Source organism: Diadema antillarum, unplaced genomic scaffold, assembly GCF_040938485.1.
Source record: "Diadema antillarum isolate AM-2024a unplaced genomic scaffold, OU_Dant_1.0 seq00000876_RagTag, whole genome shotgun sequence".
NCBI lineage: Eukaryota > Metazoa > Echinodermata > Echinoidea > Diadematoida > Diadematidae > Diadema > Diadema antillarum.
The window spans coordinates 1,119,628-1,143,199 of NW_027271740.1; the positions used below are offsets into that span (position 1 = coordinate 1,119,628).

Sequence of the window (23,572 nt, forward strand, 5' to 3'; positions counted from 1 at the left end):
AATTTGCTCTTCAACCCTGCATTTATTTTGAAGTTTGTTACAATGTCTCCACAGACCAATACCTATCTATAAAACGCCAATAATCAAGCAAACATATCCACTAAAATAAATATTGCAATACGCAGCACATAGTCAGAGGCAACTTTGAAACAATGACAATAATTTCCTTTTTTCTTTGTTTGGGGTTAATATAAGAAAATAAAACATTATATGAAAAAAAGTTGTTGGTGTAGTTTTGTCTTACAACTGAATTTACAGTGATTGTACTGACCTAGCTGAGGAACCCCCCCCCCCCCCCCCACACACACACACACACATAGACACACACATTATGATTGTAATACAAACTACTTTCTTCTAAATTTGTACCATTAGTATAAAACAACAAAAATGCCAAAAGGACTCACTTATTCCAGTGTGCTTTGGAGTTCTTGTACAAGGCTGGAAACATGATGGGCAGTATTTTTTCATCATTGTCACTTATTAAGCTCATTATGTACTCATTGTTCCAGTAGTACAAGGCTCGTTCTGCCACCTAGTGAGGGACAAACAACACATTTGGTCTGTCAGTCAGAAAATAATCACTGCCAGACAATCTGCCTTCAGCAATGCATGACGACAGACAGAGAGAGATGGAAGTCAAAGAAGTAGAGTTTGTACAAACAGCTCTCTACACATGGCATGACTATCAAGTACTCTATTATACATGTATATCAGACAAAATCCTATTCACAAACACATTTAGCTTTAATGAGAGGATGGAAGATTTGAAGCACTTGCTTCTTGTAGTATCAATTCCTTTATCAACAATCCTGGGCTGAAAATGTGTTACAACATGAATTAAAGGTGGTTTTGTTGCAGTCAAACACACAATAAATAAGCATTAAAAGGAACACAAAGACTGTCTGTCACAAAAGCTCTCCTAATGTGATGAGGGACAATATTACTGCATTTATAAGCAAAGATGTTTGTTGTTTATATCATCAGATTGACAGTTTCATTGAAACTAGTTACTAGAAACCAGTTAATACCTGTTTAAACAGTAAAACTTGGTACTATAAACTTGGTCATAGTTCATTTTAATACTGACTATAGTATTTGATTTGAAGACCTGTACCTTTCTCACTATACAATTCTTTTGTGACACAAAAGAAATATTTTTCACAAAAGGACAACAATATATGATGGGAAGAACAGTTTTGACAGAGTCCCCAATTTACTTTTTCTTGGTTCATTTTGCTGGTGGTTAAAACCAAAATTCAATACTATAATAATTCATTCACATTAGTTGAATCTTTACTCTTCCTCCATTCAATACAGTGTAATATTTGGACTAACACACAGTTTGCTACTTGTACTAGTCTACATACCAGTCTCAATTTTATTCTTCACTCATTCAATACCATGCCATATTTGGACTAACCTGGAAATGAGGACTAGACACACAGTTTGCTAGCTGCTGGAAGAGAGGCTCCATCACTTTTTGGAACTCCACTGGTTCAATGACATCCAGAATCTCCTCCAGCTCATTCAAGAACATAACCTGTAGACCATTAAGATAGCACAGCATGTCAAACCTCCTCTCACTAGCCATCTACAACACAAACGTCTATAGTTGGTTACTTAATATCAATCTGGTTGTTCACTAGTTTCCCAAATTACTTACTAAATTACACATGAACTAAATATATTGATCCACAAACTCTTGCTAATCCACAAGTCAGGTAATCTTTATGAAATCTATACAATCTTGATGCATAAATTTGTAATATTGATGGCATAATATATGAACAATACATAGTATAAGGCATGATATTTTATTTACCTCTTTTGGACTGTGAACCTTTGGCCAAAACTTCAGCAAGAGTCTGAGCACCTGTGTATGTGGAAAAACAATAAAATGACACAAACTCAAGTTTTAGGAAATAAACCACACCTGCCAGTCTTAAATTTTACACTACATGTAATTAGTTGTGACATAAGATTAACTCCAAAGACCAAGTAAATATATACAGTACATATTACACACATGAAATCTCAGACACTGTTATCTGAGCCACATTCCACAACATAATAGTAGGCAACTGACGTGAATTCAGTCCTTTCTATTCAAAGTAAGGTTCTCTGTTGTTGTTGGCTTGTTTTAGGACAGGAAGGGTTGTTTGAATTAGATGCCACTCAGGTATTTTACCAGATCTGTATAGCAGTTTTTGCAAAGGGTATTATTTGGAAAAACATAAACAAACCCATCTCGCTATTCGATACAGTCAAATGACTACCACTGTCAATCTGTCATACATTTTTTTTTTCTTTTCAGTACAATGAGATGGTTATCAAGTTATATACTAAACTGCTATACAGGACCACAAATAGAAGCACTTTTCAAAGAAAGTCACCAAAGCAGGAAGTTCAAATATTCTCAACTTACCTGTTCTGTTAATGTAGGGTCCTTCTCTAAGAATTGAACTACACAGTAGGCTAGCTGTTGAGTTATTGTGTAATATGAAGATAAAGAAAATAATGTTGTACATAACTTCATTGAAAACCATTATAGTTGGTGAACAAATACAACATAATATAAAAAAAGCAAATGTCAAACATGGAACACATGCACGAACTCAACTGAACATACTCATATGCAAATGAAAAATATTACTGTGGAAGAAGAATTCTTTCCTTTCTCACATACTCTGATAATAAAATTTCCTTATTGTTGCCAAACTGGATTTCTTTCTGTTAACTCTAACTTGATGCAACACTTGCCATGAAAGAAAGTAAAGTGCTAACATTGCTACTTAACTCCCACAGGATCAGTAGCTCACAATACTGTTGACATTGTATGTAATTAGTTTACTAATAGGAATGACTGTGTTAAACTATTTCTTGAGCCTTCACTTGATTTTCTGTGATTATTCTTTCTGTTCTTGTATGATTTGTTAGATCTTGCTGTGGATGAATGTGCTGAAATAAAAATTGCCACTATTAAGGGGAAGAAGGGATTTAATGATGCTCTTCACAAATTCTGAGTGCATCATACATTGTATGTCATTGAATTGAATTGAATGTCATCATTTGTACATTGAACATAGCATGTGTCACAGGGCAATGGTCACATATTATGAACTATAGCGTGATCATGATATGTAGTCATGCACTAATAAAGACCATAAAAGAGCATTCAAATGCAAAGACCAGAGGTCAAGATGAGGACTGACACTGATTATGTCAGTTGATTGAGAGTGAAGAGCAGTGTGCCATCCTCTACCTACGTCATTCTCTTCTCTTGATCTCAATTAGAGACAATCACTCTTACCTCCCTCTTGGCCTCATTCCACCCTAACAACCCTTACAGGCCAAATGGGACAATTTCTCATTTCATTAAAGACAGAAAATGGGAAAGCCCTGCAGCCTTTAATTAGCCCATCTTTTGGGGGAATGATTGTTAGATTAAAAGTTGACTCGCCCTGATCACGGAGGAAGCAGGACATGGGGTCATAGCTTGGTGGACTGATAAATTTCTAGCATTTCACTCATACACAGATCTCTCCCTGCACTGGAAGGATACATGTTTGTGGAAGTATTAAACATTTCTCTCTTTTTTGTCTTGGGTACTTGGGTAAAAGCACATGAAAAGGCACAATTTCCTAGACAGCTACCCCCTAATTGGTTTAAATTTGAATTTTAATATGAATTGTAGAGGCAGAAACAAAGAAACATGAGGCAAATAAAAATATATTATTAACATGACTGGCTTCCTCATTCATGGCAAACAAACATGAGTGCATTAAAACAAACTATCTCTATGCTAAGACACCACCCACTCTACATTTTAAAATGACTGAACTGAACATTAATTACATAACATGATCAACACACCTACATAATTTTTCTATCCATCATGTATGATACTCAACACCTCATTCTCTTTGTAACAAGTATCAAGTGTCATGTTTTAAGGAGTCTTATTGATCCCAAATTGTTGGTATCCTATTCCATTATATATCAAGCAGAAAGTAGTTGATATGTAATATAGGTGAGTAGAGTGAAACTACCCAAGACTAACGATAAAACTAAAGCCCAGCTTACAGTGAAACTACCCAAGACTAACGATAAAACTAAAGCCCAGCTTACAGTGAATGGTACTTACCTGAGGATGGTAGACACTAAGGGACTTTGCTTTATGGAGTGGCATGAGTACTCTGAGCAGGAACACTTTGTGCTCATCCTTCAGTGGTAATGCAAACCCATTGATGATGCTATGGAAACAAGAAGATTCTGACCATTATCACATCTAACATATCCTGTTTGTGATGAATGCAGCAAGCAGTGACCACCAGAGTGACCCATACAGTGACCATCAGGTACAACATGGCACATCATGCTCTACCCACTAAAACATGGGTAGTCAGTAAAATGCCCGTGTTTAAGTTATGAAATGGGTGATTCTTGTATAACTTTTTGATATCTGGCTCTATATGTCAGTTTATAAAAAGTTCCTATCATTTTGAGCTGATACCACATTTGACCAACATGATAAAGCATCATGTACCTTTAAAGCAACAATCAATTATTCTATGCTACAGTACTGTATAATCCAGATGTCTCTCGGGACTGGTTTCATGCCAATCTTTACTTTGACCTATTTTGAGGGGTTCTACAGATGTACATGTAGTAATCAAGTGCATACAGGCTAAACATTTTTGTGTGAGCCAACATGAGCATGAACTAATGTGGTATGATAGGAACACTTCACAAATATTTCCTTCCTAAACTGACTAGCAATACATTTCATATCTACAATTGAAGTTCTCACATCAAATGCCCATACATGTAGATCTTGATTAATGGAATTCATGCCAAATGCAGAGAGATCATATGACTTCCCTTTCCGTTAAGGATACCACATTCACATGGCAGACACTGTTTCAATGAGGGTCAGTATTCACAGCATGAAAACCGTGAATACTGAATAAGTCCTATAATCAGCAAATCAAGATTGGTGAAACTATTTTGGGAGTGGCTGAATTAGCATTTGAGATCACTGTCAATGACATACAAAATAAGTATTATCCTTATCTGCAAAGCAAAGTTTACAATTTCTGGAATGCATTTGTATTATGGGAAGCAATACTTGAGCATGTAGTAACATGAACAAATATCAGTCAACTCACAGAATTTACAAAATTAAACCACCTGAATCACACATGGCATATAATGTACACATACAGTATGTTACATTTTTCTGGCTATCTCCAGCATATTTCTGAGTCCATTTTTTTTTCTATTTCATATTACCAAGTGTACTGGTACGTCACATCCTTACAATGGCTTCAGCCTTGCAAAAACCGGAGGTAAAAGGATTACCACTTTTGGAAATTGCATTTGAAGTGCACTGAAATTAAATGATTGATCCTAGCCACAAACACGCACTGATGCATGTTTAAGCAGCCTACCATCAAATAATCCCATCACACAAATGATACTTGCATTGAGCAGTAAAGTGAGCTTAACACTTCTATTTTGTTGGGCTTTGGCTTGCTAAGTCAAAATGCCTGTTGTGTACTCTCAAAAATGGAATTCAATAAAACCTGCCATATGTAAAAATTGTGACTGAACATTCTGGAACAGGATACTCATTACAACATTGACCACCATGATTACCTAAATTTTCTTTCATGATTTAGTCTATTGAAGATTAAGATGAGCACTGTCAGGAAATGTATTACCATCTTTATGTACACTTGTATGCTCATTCACTTAAATCTGATATGGATTGGGTTTACAGTGTTGATAAAGTTTACACAACAAAAGAATGTTAACTGATAATTCACTTGAATGTACTGTTTGCACAAGTTGTGTGCAAGATATGGCATATTCACAGAAGAGTACACTTAAATGGACAATCACACAATGACATCAAGGTTGGTACTTCAGAAGAATAACACTGATGGCATGTGTGTTTCTACAGAACTACCTCCACTGGGTACTGCAATCTTATCCTCTTTCTAAATGATTGCATACAAGAATTAAAGACTATGAGGTTAAAGTTTTATAGTCTTTTATTCTTCTCATGCTATATCACTATGCTGGATACTTATTGTAGAATGTTTTATTTGTAACACGCCTGATTTTAGACAAAATGCAAATCTACAATACAAAAATTAGGAGGTTTTGTAACTTGCTATATCAAAGTGACATAAAACAGAATCAGCAAATATTTCATTACAATTGGACAAAACTGAAGAAAGTTCACATTCTCAATGCACAGTGCTAATGGTGGCTACTACTGACATTCAAAAGCATGCATGCAACTCATATTTGGTGATAACATCTTCCTACAAATTCAATTAACCTGCTTACATATATCTGAACTGAAGTTCTTTTTCTTTCCCAATTAAACATGTAATAATTACCTGTGTCCTATGCGCATAGTGTAGTATTATAATTTTGTGATGACTTTCAACATAGCAGGGGTTGTTTTGCTGACGGCCTTGAATTGGCAAAACAATGTATCTACATCCAACCTCATTTCCAGTAAATCAAGTTTGAAGTTTCGCAAACCTACAGCTTTTTTTCTGTTTTTGTTCAACACTTCATATCTTACCCTAGAAGGACCAACACTATCAGTAATACAGTGCATCCAAATTGGTCTCACTAGACCCTCTGTTTTTAGAATAATTTGCATCTAATCAAAACATACACTGTTTTGCCGTCTCAACGTTACCACAGTATCGCCATTGATATGGCAAAACAATGTAAGTCTCGATGACTGGCACGTGTACAATGTATTACAAATGTCAATATGCGCGCGCTTCTGCAGCCGTGCGCAGCGCGCTGTCTATTACTGCATAAACATTGAGATGGCAAAACAATGTATCGCATACTTGTAGATACATTGTTTTGCCAAGTCCATAAAGTCCATAAAGCAAACAGATCGAAATCGGGTTAGAAATGGCGAAGGAGTAGCATTTTGTAGCCAATGTACAATATAGGTCAAAAATCAAGGTCAAAGGTCAAAGAAGTCAAAGGTCAAAGAAGTCAAAGGTCAAAGAAGTCAAAGGTCATAATTCTGTGTAGAAGTTTTGAAGCCCTCACCTAGAGCCATCACATAAAGCAAACGGAATCGAAATCGGGTTAGAAATGGCGAAGGAGTAGCATTCCCATGTAGTGCTATCATATAAAGCAACCAGAATCAAAATTGGCTCACAAATGACAGAGAAGTAGCAAATTGAATATTTTGATCACACACGAACGCACACACAGACAGACAGACGGACGGACGGACGGACACACGGACACACACACATACGGAGCCCGTTTCATAGTCCCCTGCTCGAACTCGTTCGGCGGGGACAATAAGCTGAAATAAGTGACTAAGTCAATTTTCATGAATTTTCGACATACATTGTTTTGCCAATTCAAGACCGCTGATAAATCAACCAGAAGCATAATTTTACAATGTTGTTAATAAACAAGAGACAGAATTGTCATGTGATGACATCACTGCCTCATCCATTTTTTTCTTTATTATTTGATTTATCATTTATTTCATACAGAACACAGAATTGGGCCTTTCAAACTGGTAAATGAATACAACACAAAACTAGAAATATCACTTAAGGTGATTAATACCCCCGCCCCGTGACGACAGTCTTACCCAAGGAATGATCTTTCCTTGATCTTCTGCCATTTAAATGCCGTTACCATGGCAACGCAGCTTCCGACACGTCCGAAAAATATGTCTTGCACATCTTCCCACCAAGACTATTGTGTGTGCCACATTTCATAAGCTTTTGTCAAAAACTGAGGAAGTAGTTCAATCCACAAGATCTTTCCTTGATCTTCCGCCATTAATATGCCGTTACCATGGCAACACAGCTTCCGACACGTCCAAAAAATATGTCTTGCACATCCTCCCACCAAGACCAATGTGTGTGCCACATTTCATGAGCTTCAGTCGAATACAGAGGAAGTAGTTCAATCCGCAAGATCTTTCCTTGATCTTCTGCCATTTATATGCCGTTACCATGGCAACGCAGCTTCCGACACGTCCGAAAATATGTCTTCCACATCTTCCCACCAAGATCAAGGTGTGTGCCACATTTCATAAGCTTTGGTCAAAAAACTGAGGAAGTAGTTAAATCCGCAAGATCTTTCCTTGATCTTCTGCCATTAATATGCCGTTACCATGGCAACGTACTTTCGGGTACTGTCAAAAAATGCGTCTTGCACATCTACAACCAAAGGCACACATCTGTACCAAGTTTCATGGAAATTGGGCAAAAACTGAGGAAGTAGTTTGCAACACAAAATTTTCCATCATTTTGGCTCATAATATGTGAGCTGTTACCATGGCAACATACTTTTTGTCACTCTCAAGAAATGTGTCATGCTGACCTATATCCTAAGACAAGCATTCAATATGAATTCCATGAGAATTGGAAGAACACTGATGAAGCAGTTTTGCCATGAAGCATTTTGCCCTATATTTTACCAATAACATGCCGTTACCATGGCAATGCACTTTTTGCCACTGCGGAAATATGTGTCTTGCACATTAACATATTCAGATGAACATCTGTACCTAATTTCATAAAAATTGATCAAAAACTGTGGGAGGAGTTCGCGACGCAAGATTTGTACCCATTTTTGCCCATAATATGCCGTTACCATGGCAACATACTTTTGGGTACTGTCAAAAAATACGTCTTGCACATCTACAACCCAAGGCACACATCTGTGCCAAGTTTTATGGGAATCGGTTGAAAACTGAGGAAGTAGTTCGCGACGCAAGATTTGCAACGGACTGACCGCCCGACCGACCGCCCGACCGCCCGACCGTCCGCTGATTCCTATATACCCCCTTCAAACTTCGTTTGGCGGGGGTATAATTACATACCTGTCACAATAATTAAAACCCAAATATGGAGGACATTCAAATATACACAAGTTTATATTCTTAATCATGAATGACACAATGCATTCACATGGAGAATTTGTAGGTGTACATTGTGTAGCTGCCATATATCATGTGTAAAAGTGATTGTACAATTCTGCAAGTTTCTTATCTTAAGGTCATTTTTAATGAAACTTCAACCATTAGTTGGTCTGATTTGATTTAATCAAAGTCTACTGAAGCTGAAAAACACTGCACAGTATACAATGTCAAATATCTACAATACAACCGATATCAGCACAATGACAGACGATATCCTAATAATCTGAATAGTCACAAATGACAAGGGACAGCTATTCTTGGCAATGGTTTACAGCCTGAATTGATGACTCACCTTCCCAGAATCTCTAGTAGCTCTGCAATGCCATTGTGATGCTCTGTCTCATACACAAACCTGTTGAGACAAAAGAGTAATACCTCTAGTATGTATCTTCAATCAGCTCCAGTATCCAGGCAAGTGTTAAAATGAGCTTATGCCATTCTGTCATACAATATACAAAATATGCACCCCATTTTCACAGGCACATAAAAAACAAGAATAGTTCTACTCAGAAGATAGCATTACGATAATTTGTTACTTTTACAGAATATCATAACATCAAATTTTGAGCAAAATCATACAAATGATACTTACAAGTAGGTTAGAAGTTTGTTAACACTGGTCAAATAACTTTATAGGGTATCCTAGGATGTCTCAAAATGACCTTAGGGGTCAAACACTTATGACGGCACTAATACTTTCTTGTTCATTTCATGTACAAGATATCACACATTTCATATTTCCTCAAGTAAACATAAGTATCTCCATGACTCAGTACAAGATTCATTCTGGACACAAAGCTCTCTCTCTCTCTCTGAGTATGAAGACAAGGCTGCATTGAATGATTTGACTGACCTTTAAATAGAAGTAACCTCCCCTTTACTTGACCTCATTGAAACTGTGAATGATTAGTCATTCTAATACACTACTTTTATCAAACATATTTGCTGTAGTAATTCTCCTTTCCAACGACAATCACCACCCTGAGTGAACTACTGGCTTTGCAATGTCTGTCTGTCTGTACTGTGTGGTTTCATTTCACACCAACAGAGGATATTTCACCATCTTAGCCTCATCTTACACTGATATGGAAGTGAGCATTTGAACCTTCAAAACTGATTTATATATAAGATGCATCACGCGTTACCCCAGGGTACCATGTTATGTAGCGCCACCTCATGTCCACTCGAGAACAGCCGCAGAGAAATGCATGCACTGTGTGTGCGTCTACAGTCATTCCCATGCCACTGCATGTGATACAGCATGCATGGTATGCTGTGCTAGCAATATAGCGTGTGCTTCAGTGCAGTGCCGTGCAGTGCAGTGCAGTGGCTAGCGCGCACTAGCTCCAGCACCAAAATAATTTCCCACTTTTTGGCACCCACGGTACAAACTTTGAAAAAAAAAATAATTCAACAAAATGGCTGATTTTTATTTGGTTCCCCGGGATGCCATTTATGTCATCATTATATTCTAGACACAAACAATTCTCAGGCAGCCAAAATGCAGAGTGTAAATTATCCTCATACCTTTCTCCTATAGGGAAATGACATCGAGTCATACTGTTAGTTTCACGAACATTTCACTGTCGCATATCTCAACAAAACATATGGGTAACCATTCACAAGAAAGGTTTTCTTTATGAACCCCAAGACACCAAGACATGGCTGGTTTGACAAGGAATAGAGGAAGTGAAAGTCAGGCAGATATCTCAATACCAGCGAAATGAATGGGAAGTCATTCAACCAACACTGCCTTGAATCCACTTACGAAAGTCTACAAACAAAGATGGCAACCCTCTAGTGACTTAGAAATGAGAGTATCAAACACTATCTCTCATTACCTAAACTTGTTACAACATGAAAAATGCTTAGAAACATATCACATGCATATAGACATTGAAGCATTTCTTCGATACTTCAAACATGTTTCCAACACACATCAAATAAAAACCCAAGACATCCATCATAGGCATGCAGACACCAAATGAACAGTAGTAATACACGGACAATCTGCGTTGTTCTCACAGATAAATGACTTCACTACTCATTTTTCCAAAACAAACATTTACACTTTTAGCAGATCTGCCTTCTACCGATATAATTCTTTCATACTATAATTCACTATTCCTTGCTGTTGTTGTTCTTTTTTTTTCCATTCAAAGTAAGAACACACTGAAACTGTTGATCCACTTGCCTGTAGAAAATGTTGTTGATTTGCTTGCGAATGTATGCTCTTAGGCCAAGGAACTTTCCATAGATCCTGTGTAACGTTGTCTTCAGGAAATCCCTTTCCCTGGGGTCCTCACTGTCAAATAGTTCCAGTAGCTATGGGTGAGACAGAAAGAAAGATCATGCTTACATTGGCCATATATAATACTTGTAACAGACAAATGATTTGACATAAAGTATGGGATACATACATGTATATTAGCATTTCTTGTTATCATTTTTAAAATTAATGCTAATTTTATTTACAGTTGAACCTCTCTTATCCGGCCTCCCTTTATCCGGATCTCTCTATTATACGGACGCAATCTCGCCATGATTTTTTAAAATGATTACAGGAGGAAAGGGGGATTCCCAACTCCTTGTGATCTCCTACACAAACACAATAAATTACATATACTTGATACATTTCTTAATAATTATTTAGGTAAATCATCCCAAGAATTTATAAAAGAAAATGATTTCATTCTTGCAAACACGAACCTCTATTTTGAGGTCTGTTACTGAGTGTAACAATGAAAAGGTTGCAGTCCTGTATACACATTACTACATGTGGTACTACAATGGGCTACATGAGTACATATGTGTATGTATATGAGTACATGTATAAAGCATTGAGTCTCCCGTATCTGGCCAAATCCCTTATCCGGATGAGCCCCGGACCCGACTCGTCCGGATACGAGAGGTTCAACTGTATGTGGCTAATGTGTTGATGACATTGATGAAGTTTCCATATTATCATGCATAAAACATTGTATTTGAATATGCACACAGATGAGTTTGTACCACTGGATTGATGTCATCATCTAAGCCTATGCAAACTCTTTTCAGAAAACAATTTCCTTCCCTACGTCCTTGTAACATTAAAACAAGCGGAGCAAGGCATTAAAATCCTGAAGCCTGCATACAATAATTACCTTCACACTCAGCAGAGGGATGGTGACTACACCAATTTATTGCTATGGTGACCAATCTTGCTAGGCAACCTTGAATTTCATCTTGAAGATTGTAAGTTGGTGAGAGATGTGTTAAGCATGTAGCAAACCCACTGGGGAAGCTCAGCCACAAACCTCCCCTTGGTTCTTACAGGGGATCTCTCATATGATTATTCTAAGTATTGAGTTACTGGTGCTGTGAGAGTACTAGCACGGAATTGAACTTTAGGACTTGCTATATACTGTAGAATAGAACAAATACTTGTTTGAATTAGAACAGGTTACATTTATTAATCCATTTGTTGTTACTGTCATTGGGTGTATATTTCAGTTGTATATAATTTCCAATTAGACAGTTTAAGCTATTTGGCAATGGCTTTAAAGGGAAAGATATAAGTATCATACAAGGCTTCTCAGTGCTCATTGTGAAATCCAAATCAGAATTTCTGTTTCATTTCATTTCATTTCATTTCATTTCATTTCATTTCATTTTATTTCATTTCATCTTATTTCATTGTACTTTATACTATTTATTTTTTGGTAAGGCATAATGTAATAGATAAGATATCTAATCTTAATTACACGGGGAGCATAAGCAATTGACCGATTCGGGTTCGTTGAGGGCAGCAGACATTTTGTGGCACTGGGCGCAGCCATGAGGTGTCTTAGCCGACCCCCCCCTCCTCTCCCCCACCCCACGGGCAACATGTTTATCGCGCACTTGTAACAAAGGTTCACGCACTAAGCAAGCATTCGCGCACTCAGTATGACACACCCATTGGCTAAAACAACCATGCATCAGTTTTTTATTCCGTGTGCGGAAGGAGGTGGGGGAGAGGGGAGGGGGGTCGGCTAAGGCACCGCGTAATGGCGCTGCCCATGCCAAAAATACACATAGCGCGTCACAGAATCGGTCAATACCTTAGAAACTGGTAACTACTCATATATTGTAGCTTCATCTGGGTGACAGCACTGACAGCATAATGGGATTACAGTTTTTTACTCTAAATACATCCACAAAACTTGTATGCACTCATAGTTTCTGACATGGAATAAACTACAAACTTTTTTTTTTCTATGGCATGCAAGATACCACTTCCCTGCCACCACTATAAACCAGGCTACAGCATCCAAAGAAGAATCTTTGCGCACCACGCAGGCAATATGACTAGCTTAAAACTAAAGATTTACATAATACACACACTCACAATGCAGTCATGTAGTGGCCATATGCTTTTCAAGGTGTCATACAATTGGATTCTGTGCTAAAACCTATGTTTGGATTTCGCTTAAAGGTTGGTATTGATCCAGGGTAAAATAGAAGCTCAGGGAACGTCCATTGATCGTGCAATGAATCAATAGCCAAGAAGCACACTGGGATGTGAGTTTACCTCAATGAGAGCTCACAAATAGCTATCTTGAGCCAAGGGATTTCCTCCCATTACGACTGATCTCCTAGAAGGCCAACTATTCTGGTTCTTCTACCCTCAAACAATCATGAAGTCTGATTTTTACACATGAAATGCATCTTTATTCATAGTGACAGCATCATTAACAATAGGAGGGCTTATTACCCTTGTATTACAATTAATATTTGGTGAGAAATTATTGTTGCACTTGTATGTATATTAGTTGTGGGCCTGTTGCCTATTTGAAATATGAATGAAGTTTTGGACTAGATTCTTGTTTTTAAACCCTATTAAACTTATATTTTGTTAACTTGTACTTATTGAGTTGCCAACCTCTGCATATCAATAAATACAACATAAATATAAGGTTTATTGTACCAGGGACTAATGCACGGTAAAATTGGTTACTTATACAAAGGTAAAAACAAAACAAACGAAACAAATAAAATAAACAAATGCACATACTATACTACTAAAATTTAACAAAAAATATACTTTTTATATTTGATAAAGAAAACACACGAAAGCCCAGTTGGCAGCTCCTTTTACTTCATTTTTCTGTTTTATATGTAAAGTCATAATTTCACTCAGAATATTTTGAGGGAAGCTGCGTGAATATGAATATAGATCCATGAAAACACAACAGATCTCATTTTTTAATCAGTTTTACTTTGCTGCAATAATGTTTCATTAAATCACTAAAGGGACTGTACAGTACTGGTAGAGGTGAGGATTCAGCTTGTAACGTTTTGCGAGATATTTAGAAACAACATGAAATGTTAAAGAGCATACGATCTAAGGGGAATCAAAAGTTTATTTGATGAAAATCGGTTTTGAAATGACTGAGATATCTAAAAACAAGGTAAAACAAAGAGATTCTAATAAAACTCATGGCCTGTCAATTCTATTAGGATTGCTTTTTTGAATATCTCAGCCATTTCAAGGCCAATTTTCATCGAATAAACGTTGGATTCTTCTTGAAATTACATACTCTTTCATATTTCATAAGAGATTTCTCATTATCTCACCAAAAAATGTTTAAACCTGAATCCTCACCTCAAGCACTACTGTACAGCCCCTTTAATTTGAATTTCATGTCCAGTTATATAACAAAAACAGAAAATAATGATTCTATTTCTTAAAAACATGAAGACCTCACAAACAACACAACTCTATCCTTCCTGACAACTCTGTAGCTAACCAATAGGAACACTGCGAGCATGCAAAAAAAAAAAAAAAAAAATCATCCATCTCCCATAAGCCACTACTAACAGATAGTTAAAAATGTGGGAAGCTTCTTTCCTGAGAAAAGGAATATTTCTATAGAATAGGAGCAGTTGAAAGGTATGCTTCATTGGTATAAAATGTTAACTATCTTGGCATTCTTACATATTATAATCACATTTAGAAGAAACAAATGATTTTCTACATCAGTGCCATGGCATATGAACCATTGATGTAAATGTAGTTTCCTAGCAACGCAGTGAGGTATAGCATGATTCCAGAGTGTTGAGAAATCTAGTGCATCAATATTGGGGCACAGGGGCTGTGAGAGGCAGCTACCCTTGATACTGCTTGATGACTGTGTCTTTCTGCAGAACCAGCCAGATTAATCAAATCAAACATCTCAAACAATTCCCTTCCACAGCAAACACAGAGAATGCCACTGAGTGTTGATATTATGTATGCTACTTGAGAGTCACACTGTGTGTGGATCCCACAGCCACTTCATGTAAGATTGCTTGGAGAATTAGAAACACATGGTTGACTCAATCATAGTCTATAAAATGTCAGAGGTTTCTACATCTAGGAATGTGATGAGTGCATATTGCATTCTCATCAACATCAGCCCATCAATTACATTAAGTGATAATACATGGGCAGAATTTACTGTTAACAGTGATATACAGTATAAGTAATACTGTATTTGAATGGTAGATATGAGAGAGAAGAGTTACGAGATGAAAGAGCACCACATATGTTTATGTTCATGGTAATACAGTGACAAAAATTGTGCCAGTGGTTCTCAGCATTACAAACAAATATTCTTTTCTTCCATTCTACAGCAAATTACCAAAGGAACACAACGATGAAAAAGGCTTCTAGATTCATTGTTTTCAAAAGGATTTCCATTTTTCATAAAGAATCAAACAGTTTTATATATTTAAAGTTTCTTTGAACACTCAGCGAACCATCTCAATTAAGTAGGCTGAAGGGATGAGTGCCTTCCCTGCTTCCAGATATTCCATTACACACAGGATAATAGGATGTCCACATGAGGGAAAGACTCTATGGGAGTAGGTAGACATGACATACAGTGTGATACTAGTAGTCTTGAGGGCTGGCTTGTGACCAGGATATTGTAAGAAGAAAGGGTAGAAGTCATCTTCTATGACATAATGCAGTTAATAAAAACCAGAGGTTCTGCAAAGATGTGACTCATGATGAAATTGATTAAAAAGTTAGTATGAAATGATATCCTACTGACACATGCCAGCATGTATCAAGAAATATTTCATCTTTGGGATTAAAATGAGCATGATCAAAATGACTGTGAACAATGATGATGATTTAATTAAACAATGAAACATGTTACAATGCCTATGATAATGGAAAGCTGCACTAAAAACCCATCATCCTTCAGACCCTGCTGATAAAGTGGGTAGAGACATTCATAAATGAAACAAGCACTTACAGAGAGCACAAACTTCTGATCGATGTACTTCTTGGCTATGCTTGGTTGGAAATCCGCTGACTCCAGGAACCGAAGAAAGTATTCATATACAAGCTGCATGAAAGGAATGAAAGACAAATGAATAATCATCACTCATGATGATAGAAAAACCTAAAGAGTAATCATGCGTACCATAGTTGTATGCTTTACACATTTTCATCACCATATTAAACAACTGCTGTGGTGGGAAAAAAAAAGAACAAACAAAAATTCATATGACTGTAATTCTGGTATCGCAAATGGGCACACACCATTGTATAGCGGTGTCACAGATGAACTGTGGAATATAGCTTGGTGGCATTTTTGCTTCTGATTGTCGAGCACATGTCTACATACACACGTATATATTATAGACATGTACTTGCATGTATGCATGCAATGCAATGCAATCAATGCACGCATTCTGTTCATTTCTTTCCTTTTCCTTGGTTTGAATTTTGCATTTTAAAAAAGTTCACAGTTTCTCGTGATATGCAGCCATTAGAGCCATTGTCACTACAAAGGTGCAATGTGCTGTTCACCTGATGATAGATGACAAATTTTTCAAATAGACCCCTGGATGAAAAGCATGACCTAGGTGAAGTTTACAGCATGTGCAACACTTCTTCCAAAATTCATCCTGGTTACAGGGCTCAGAAATGTTAATATACCAGTATGTTTCAGCTGCTTTAACAGCCAGTGATCAATAGGTCATGTTTACATTTTCCCTTTCTGTGAGAAGCAATCCCTGAGAAGCAATCCCTCTCAGTCAAAAATGCTTTCACCTGAAGGACTGCCATTTCTACAAACTTCCAAGATGAGGGTTCCATCTTCATGAGTTACAAATGGAGTCGCAGAAATTACTGTAAAATGAGGAATGTTCGCATGCATTTTAATTTCACGAATTTCGCGAGCACCAAGATTCGCGAAATTTCTTGTCTACACTATAATCATTGAACGCCAGTGGCAATTAATGGAAATTTCATGCCACGAAAAAGGCTGTCGGCTCGCGATAGTTTCGTGCCACGAATATATCATGTTTTACAGTACTTGGATAACACGAAGTCAAAGCTTGTGGCATAGTATGTTTTGTACATCACAAATGCTATCTGCATGACAGTGCCAGACCCATGATAGCTCTGCAAAGCACTAGTACGTACAGTTGTCAGCCACGTGATATGCGTATTGCTCTTGCGTATGCACACTCTTCATTAGAGATATGTAGCCACGATAGGACCTAGCTCTGCCACCATGATATCCCATAGTGCATCTGAAATGGGGGGTATCTGGGAGGCATTTGCGTACTGCACGGTGCTCCATATTACCACTGCTGCTTGGTGGTCTCCCTGTTGTCTGGTCATTATGGTACGAAAACATATAACATACATTTGATGCAGACATTGATGTTCCTGAAGCTGTAGCTTACAATGGTCATTTTCTCAAATGAAAGTAACTCAGTTTCATGAAAACTAGCAAGATGTCAACAATTTGATTTGTAAAAACCAGTTACTGTGAAGTTTTGTCTGTAGCATACAGCTTGTCATGCCATGCTCTTTACTAGTCAGTGTATCTGACTCCTGGACTGGTAACACATGCAACCATTCTATCATTTTATCTGGGCTCCTTAGTACTAAAACGGCCAGGTGGTTGAATCAATGTAGGTGATGTAGCACTGCCAATTTTCATGGCAATTGCGCGATCGACGGCCAAGATCTTGGGGAGAGGGGATTGATTCAACCCTCCCCCAGCCACAGAACAGCAAAACAACCCTGGCCTGGTTAGGGTTAAACATAACCCGAGTCTCCTGTCATCGTCCTCCAGCCTACTATTCTTTGAATGCTATCCGACTACAATATAAGTCCTATGCATGAAGTAGAGTAAGGTGTTGAATTAATATGGCATTTGCTTTTATTTCTCTGACTGAATAGAACCTACAATACATATTACACTCATTTGTATATGCAAATTGTATATGCAAATTGTAAATGCAAATTGTATATGCAAATTGTATATGCAAATTGTATATGCAAATTGTATATGCAAATTGCAAAAAGTCACCCAAGTAATTAATGACACTTTAGATTTAATGGAGCTTTTAGCTCACTGTACATGTAAGAACATACTGCATCCCTAACATCACAGATTAATAATTCAGTGGATCAGCAGTGCTTCTTGCCAGGTGTTGGACACATTGCCCTTTACCTCTATGTACCTGCCATGCATCGCACCACAGAGAGGGCAAAATATCTAAAGAGAAAGCACAAGGCATGGGATGTTCTCAAGTGAACTTACCTGTGCACATCCACACAGAGTATTAATTTGATCTCACCCACTCCCATGGGTTCCACAAGTCATTTTCTCCCCTGCATCAGATTTCAGCAAGAACTGTTACACTACCTTGCCTTTCTTGCCAAAATCAATTGTTGGGAATTACCGTGCCTCAAAAGCCCCCTCCCCTCCCCCCCCCCCCCCCCCCCCTTTGTTGTTGTTGTTGTTGTTTAGCTGGTAGAGTGATGCTCCTAACTAGACTGAGAGAAATTGCCTTGGTTAATTGTTTGCTGTGGTTCAAAGTTATCAGTTCATATGAAATATACAATGGCAACCTATTGCACATGTTGTTGGGTTTTTTATTCCTCCGCCTTTTTCTCTCTCATTTCGTCTCTTCTCATACATGGAAAAGAATCAAACAAAATGCAGGGCTCGACAATAACTTCCTGTCTTGGTGGCCTGTTTGGAAAACAAAATCTTTAAAGTTGAAAATTTTAGTGGCTCAAATGAGGTATTACATTGTATATAGTTACCTGAAATAAAAGCAATTGAAGTAACAATCAATTTTTTATCGTAGTTGCCCAATCGGGCCACCAAGAAATAAATTAGGTGGCCGGAGACTAACTTTTAGTGGCCTTGTGTCACTGGGCCACCGATAACGTCAGGCCCTGCATACTGCTGTATCTCATAAACTTTTTACAATCTCTTTCAGTAATATTCCATGTGTAGACGTATGTGTATAACATATCATACGGCAAAATTTCATACCATGCAGTCTAAAACATACTCGAGGAGATACATCAAAAGTGGTTATCTTCCTTACTCTTTCTACATTTGCATTTCATATTGTAAAAAGAATGCTGAATATACCCAGTGCTTTGATTTTTTTACATTTCAACAGATTATGAAAGGCTTAACAAATACACAGCAAGCATCAAAATGCATTTAAGTGTATAATAAATAAATAAATAGACATTAGATTTAGAATAGGAAGGGCTACAATTGACGCAGTAAGGATAAAGTATAGAATATATGGTGAAAGAACTACGCAAATAACCAACTGATTCTACATAGAATTGTAAGGTATCATTTAGTTGGTCACATTTATGGCTTTACGCAGCCATTCTGAGTCTGCATATGATAAAATAATCTCATATCTCCAAAACAAGGCAACTTCTATAATGTTGAACACAACTATTCTGGATAAACAAGCACTGTCCATGTTTAGAATCTTCAGCTGGGCATCTGTACAAGTGTGCACAACTGAGCAAACAGCAGTAAGCATGTTAATGAGGTCATTGTAGCTGTTGTTTGGAGCGGAGAACTTTGGAACAGTCTGTTTGAAGGCTACTGGGAATAACAGGATATCACTAATGGTAGAGGCACATTGATATGTTGATATAAACTGCACTAACAATGAATGGATTGTGTCATAACAAGTATAATAGCATTCCTCTAAAAACTGGGGCTGTCACAAAGTATTCACTGTTTCTTAATACTATTCAAAGATCTGGACAAAAAGATGATTAGGAAACAATGTTGCAGAAAACAGATGAAAATAAATAAATTTCTCACTCTTTTTCCCCTGTCTTGATCAATACAAAATCATGTTCAATTACATTACAAACACTTTTGTCCAGGTAAACAAAGAAAGTAGTTTCTCCTCTGGATTTTCAGATGGATGTGGTGCAGGAGGTCCTCACTACTGTAAAAGTGGTTTCTTTCGCGTACAGAAACTTTCGCGATTTCCGTCGGTGCAGACTTTTTCGCGTGTGTCTAAATTCGCGGTCGGTAATGATAGCATTATACAAGCGACGAGTTCAAAACATTTTCGCGTGATGTTAAATTCGCGGTTCAACCTCAAAGCGCGAAAAGCGTGAAAATAAAACCACCGTGAAAGAAACCACTTTTACAGTATTTGATATCTTACTATTTTTTGTCTGAAGCAGCAGCACAGCTCAAGTCGCTAGCGTAGATTTACATCGCCTCGTATACTGATGTCTAAACATGTACACAAACTAACCCTTAACATTTCACAACCTGAACTACTTGCATCTGAGTCTCCAAAGTCAGGTAAAAGTTAAATATTTACTGTTAATTTTGATGAGACTGATAGCATTGTTTTGCAAACTCATGTTCAACTTCAAAATTCCACAATTTTTTGCCTAATTTCAATGAAATTCACTGCTTTGTCTATTTGACTTTCATGTTTGTATCAAAGTCACTAAAAACACAGAGTTAAGTTTCCTTCAGTATAACTGATATTATATTTGATACTGCTCTTCCATTATTATACCATGAACAGAGGCCAAAGATATCCTGCTTGTCAATGTGTATTATTCTGTCTGTAGTTCACTAGATATTAAAGGAGACCTTTGGATAATTTTCAGACTTTTACATTTTAACAACTATAAATTAGATATACCGAGTACAGAGTTTCAGAATTTATAGTGATCGGGTTGAGGAATAAGAATGTTTTCAAGATTTACAACAAATTGCAATAAACAAGGATGATGACATGGCAGCCTCACCATAAGAATGCATGACTTGGGGCTCCAGGAAGCAGAACAAAAGAAGATGGCATTCATATTCTACACAAGTGAACTTGTTAAGCAAGTGGTATTGTAATGGAATTACACTGCTACATTTCTGAAATAAGTAAGGCTTCTACACGTATGTCATCAACACTGTTCAGTGTAATTTGTTTAAGATCTTTTAGAGTATTGTTTCTCTGCTCAAGGACCACAATAAATTCTACAAATCTATACATGGAGCTGTCAATTTATGTACTACATGATGTGAAACTATGAAAATTGTCTCGAATGCCCCTTTAATGCCACAGTGACAGCAGCAGACCCCAGGCAAGGTGAGCTACGGGACATTACCTGCAGGTGTGGCCAAGCTGCTTCTAACGTAGGCTCATCTTCCTCTGGATCAAACTCTGCACCAGAGGGATTGGATGGGGGCGGCAATGTGCGGAACATGTTGATTGCAAACTGCAACAAAACAAAGAGTAATGTCATTTAATACAAGAAAAGGTCTTTCAGCAAAGTATACAACTCAATATTTCTCAATATTCGTTTCTGATCTGAAGAAAATAATATGTTAATTACTCAGTGAAAGCAGTTATTCTGCAAGAATTTTGCTACAACATACAAATTGTGAAGACTCTCCTGGAGTGAAATGAGCTGAAGACCTTGCCTTAAACACATAGTACTGCCACCAGGGGCCACCTAATTAGTCTAATGAGGACAATATTGGTTGCCACTGACAACAAGTTGAGCCTTGCCTTCCAGAGTATTAATTGAATTATTTGTCTACCATTTTCAGAATCTCAACTTGTGGCTTTTTCGAACTAACCAAGATTCAAAGAAAGATAAAACACATTTTTTTAATTCATTAATTTCTGAAATTAAATGACAATCATTAACATATCAAGACCATTTACATTCTTATTGTGTACGGGGACAGGAAGATTGCATTTATTACAATTATGATGTGATTAAAGATAAAATCAGCCACCAATCTCTTTTAAGTGGCCATCTGCCTATGAAAATCACTTTTTGCTCTCCTTTTAATAGTGGTTGCTACATTATAACAAGTTTCATAGCATATTCACATGAAATGCAGAACAGTTCAGCTTTTCCAATTAGATACACACGGTTATACATGCATATAAATTTGGAAACACAATAATATCTTGTTTCTGTTCCAGCTAGATTTTTTTTTCTTTGCCTCGTCCGAGGATTTATTCAGGATTTCATTCAAAATACACTTGTATCAAAATAATATTGTCACGACGATGTCACATAAAAGTGATACAAACACAGTCGTGCATTAGAGATTCATCAATTCGATTGGTAACAATTGTGCATTTTTCCTTAATGTTCTTCTATGTTTCATGTAACATTGTATTTCCATTCTCGTTCTAATTTCTCTCATAAACATGTGCTTTAAGGAACAGCTTCTTTTATCATTACTGGTTTCATTCCATTTCAAAATAAGCTTATAAATACTCCAAAATGCTATTGTCAAAAACAAACTATAGTGACTCTTGCACTGTATTTTCAGCAAATGTGAAACGTTGATATTTGTTACTGTTGCATGGTATACATCTTGTAACAGACTCCTTATATTAAAAAAAAATTTCATTAAGTTTGCATTCAGTGAAGGCATGAACGATGTCCTCTTTTACTTTGCATTCCAGGCACAAATCATCATAACTTAAACCCCAATTGAATAGATTACTTCTCACTGGCAGTAAATTATACAACAATTTCAAATTAAATTCTCATAGTTTGTTTTCTTTTATATATTCTAAATTTTATTTGAATACACTGGCCCAATCAGCTTGGAAATGAAACTTGTTCTCCCAGTATAAAGAACATGTATTGGTTAAAGGTAAAGGTTTTAAGGTATCAAATTGTACAAAGCCTTGCTGCTTAGATCCATGATAAAAATTACTGTTTTTGAAACACACACACTTGGTATACACAATACATTTTCTTTTCTGATATATAACTATCAAACATTTCCTTATTTATCATATTAATCCATATTAATGGAACTGCTTTTTGTAATGTTGCACAATCAAAAATTGCAGTACATTTTCTTCTTTTAAAATCTATTTCTGACATAATGTATTCCAGAGACCGGAAACCATTTATTGTTATTAAATCTCCAAAATAGAGTAAGCCACTTTCATACCAATCTTTATAAAACAGTGAATGCTTGTCAAATAATATTAGTTTGTTATGCCAAACAATCTGATTTAAAACATCAGTTGACCCACTGTTTGCACTGTTGATATCTTTCACTGTAGTACAATATCGTATTTGTTCCCATGCCTGTAAAATTTCTTTATAAAACGGAGGGATTTTTGTATCAATATCATTAATACTCGTGTTGTAGTTACAATTCAGCAGCAAAATAATACCCCCTAGCAAATCAAACCAATATGAACACATTATTTTCCATATATCTCTTGAGTCATTGAGAAAACGACCCAGCCATTTCAACCGAA

General features: G+C 36.8%; 1 protein-coding gene across 1 annotated transcript in view; it reads right to left on the bottom strand.

Moving 5' to 3' along the window:
• Positions 1-23,572, bottom strand: part of LOC139740718 (serine/threonine-protein phosphatase 2A 56 kDa regulatory subunit gamma isoform-like) — a 66,995-nt gene that overhangs the window by 8,485 nt on the left and 34,938 nt on the right. Inside the window, exons 5-13 of the mRNA XM_071651285.1 lie at positions 21,435-21,545; positions 16,264-16,356; positions 11,193-11,323; positions 9,291-9,350; positions 4,148-4,256; positions 2,429-2,482; positions 1,826-1,876; positions 1,424-1,543; positions 408-535 (exon numbers count right to left, since the gene is read on the bottom strand). Of these exons, the coding sequence (XP_071507386.1) occupies positions 408-535; positions 1,424-1,543; positions 1,826-1,876; positions 2,429-2,482; positions 4,148-4,256; positions 9,291-9,350; positions 11,193-11,323; positions 16,264-16,356; positions 21,435-21,545 (857 nt within the window). The remainder of the gene's footprint in view (positions 1-407; positions 536-1,423; positions 1,544-1,825; positions 1,877-2,428; positions 2,483-4,147; positions 4,257-9,290; positions 9,351-11,192; positions 11,324-16,263; positions 16,357-21,434; positions 21,546-23,572) is intronic.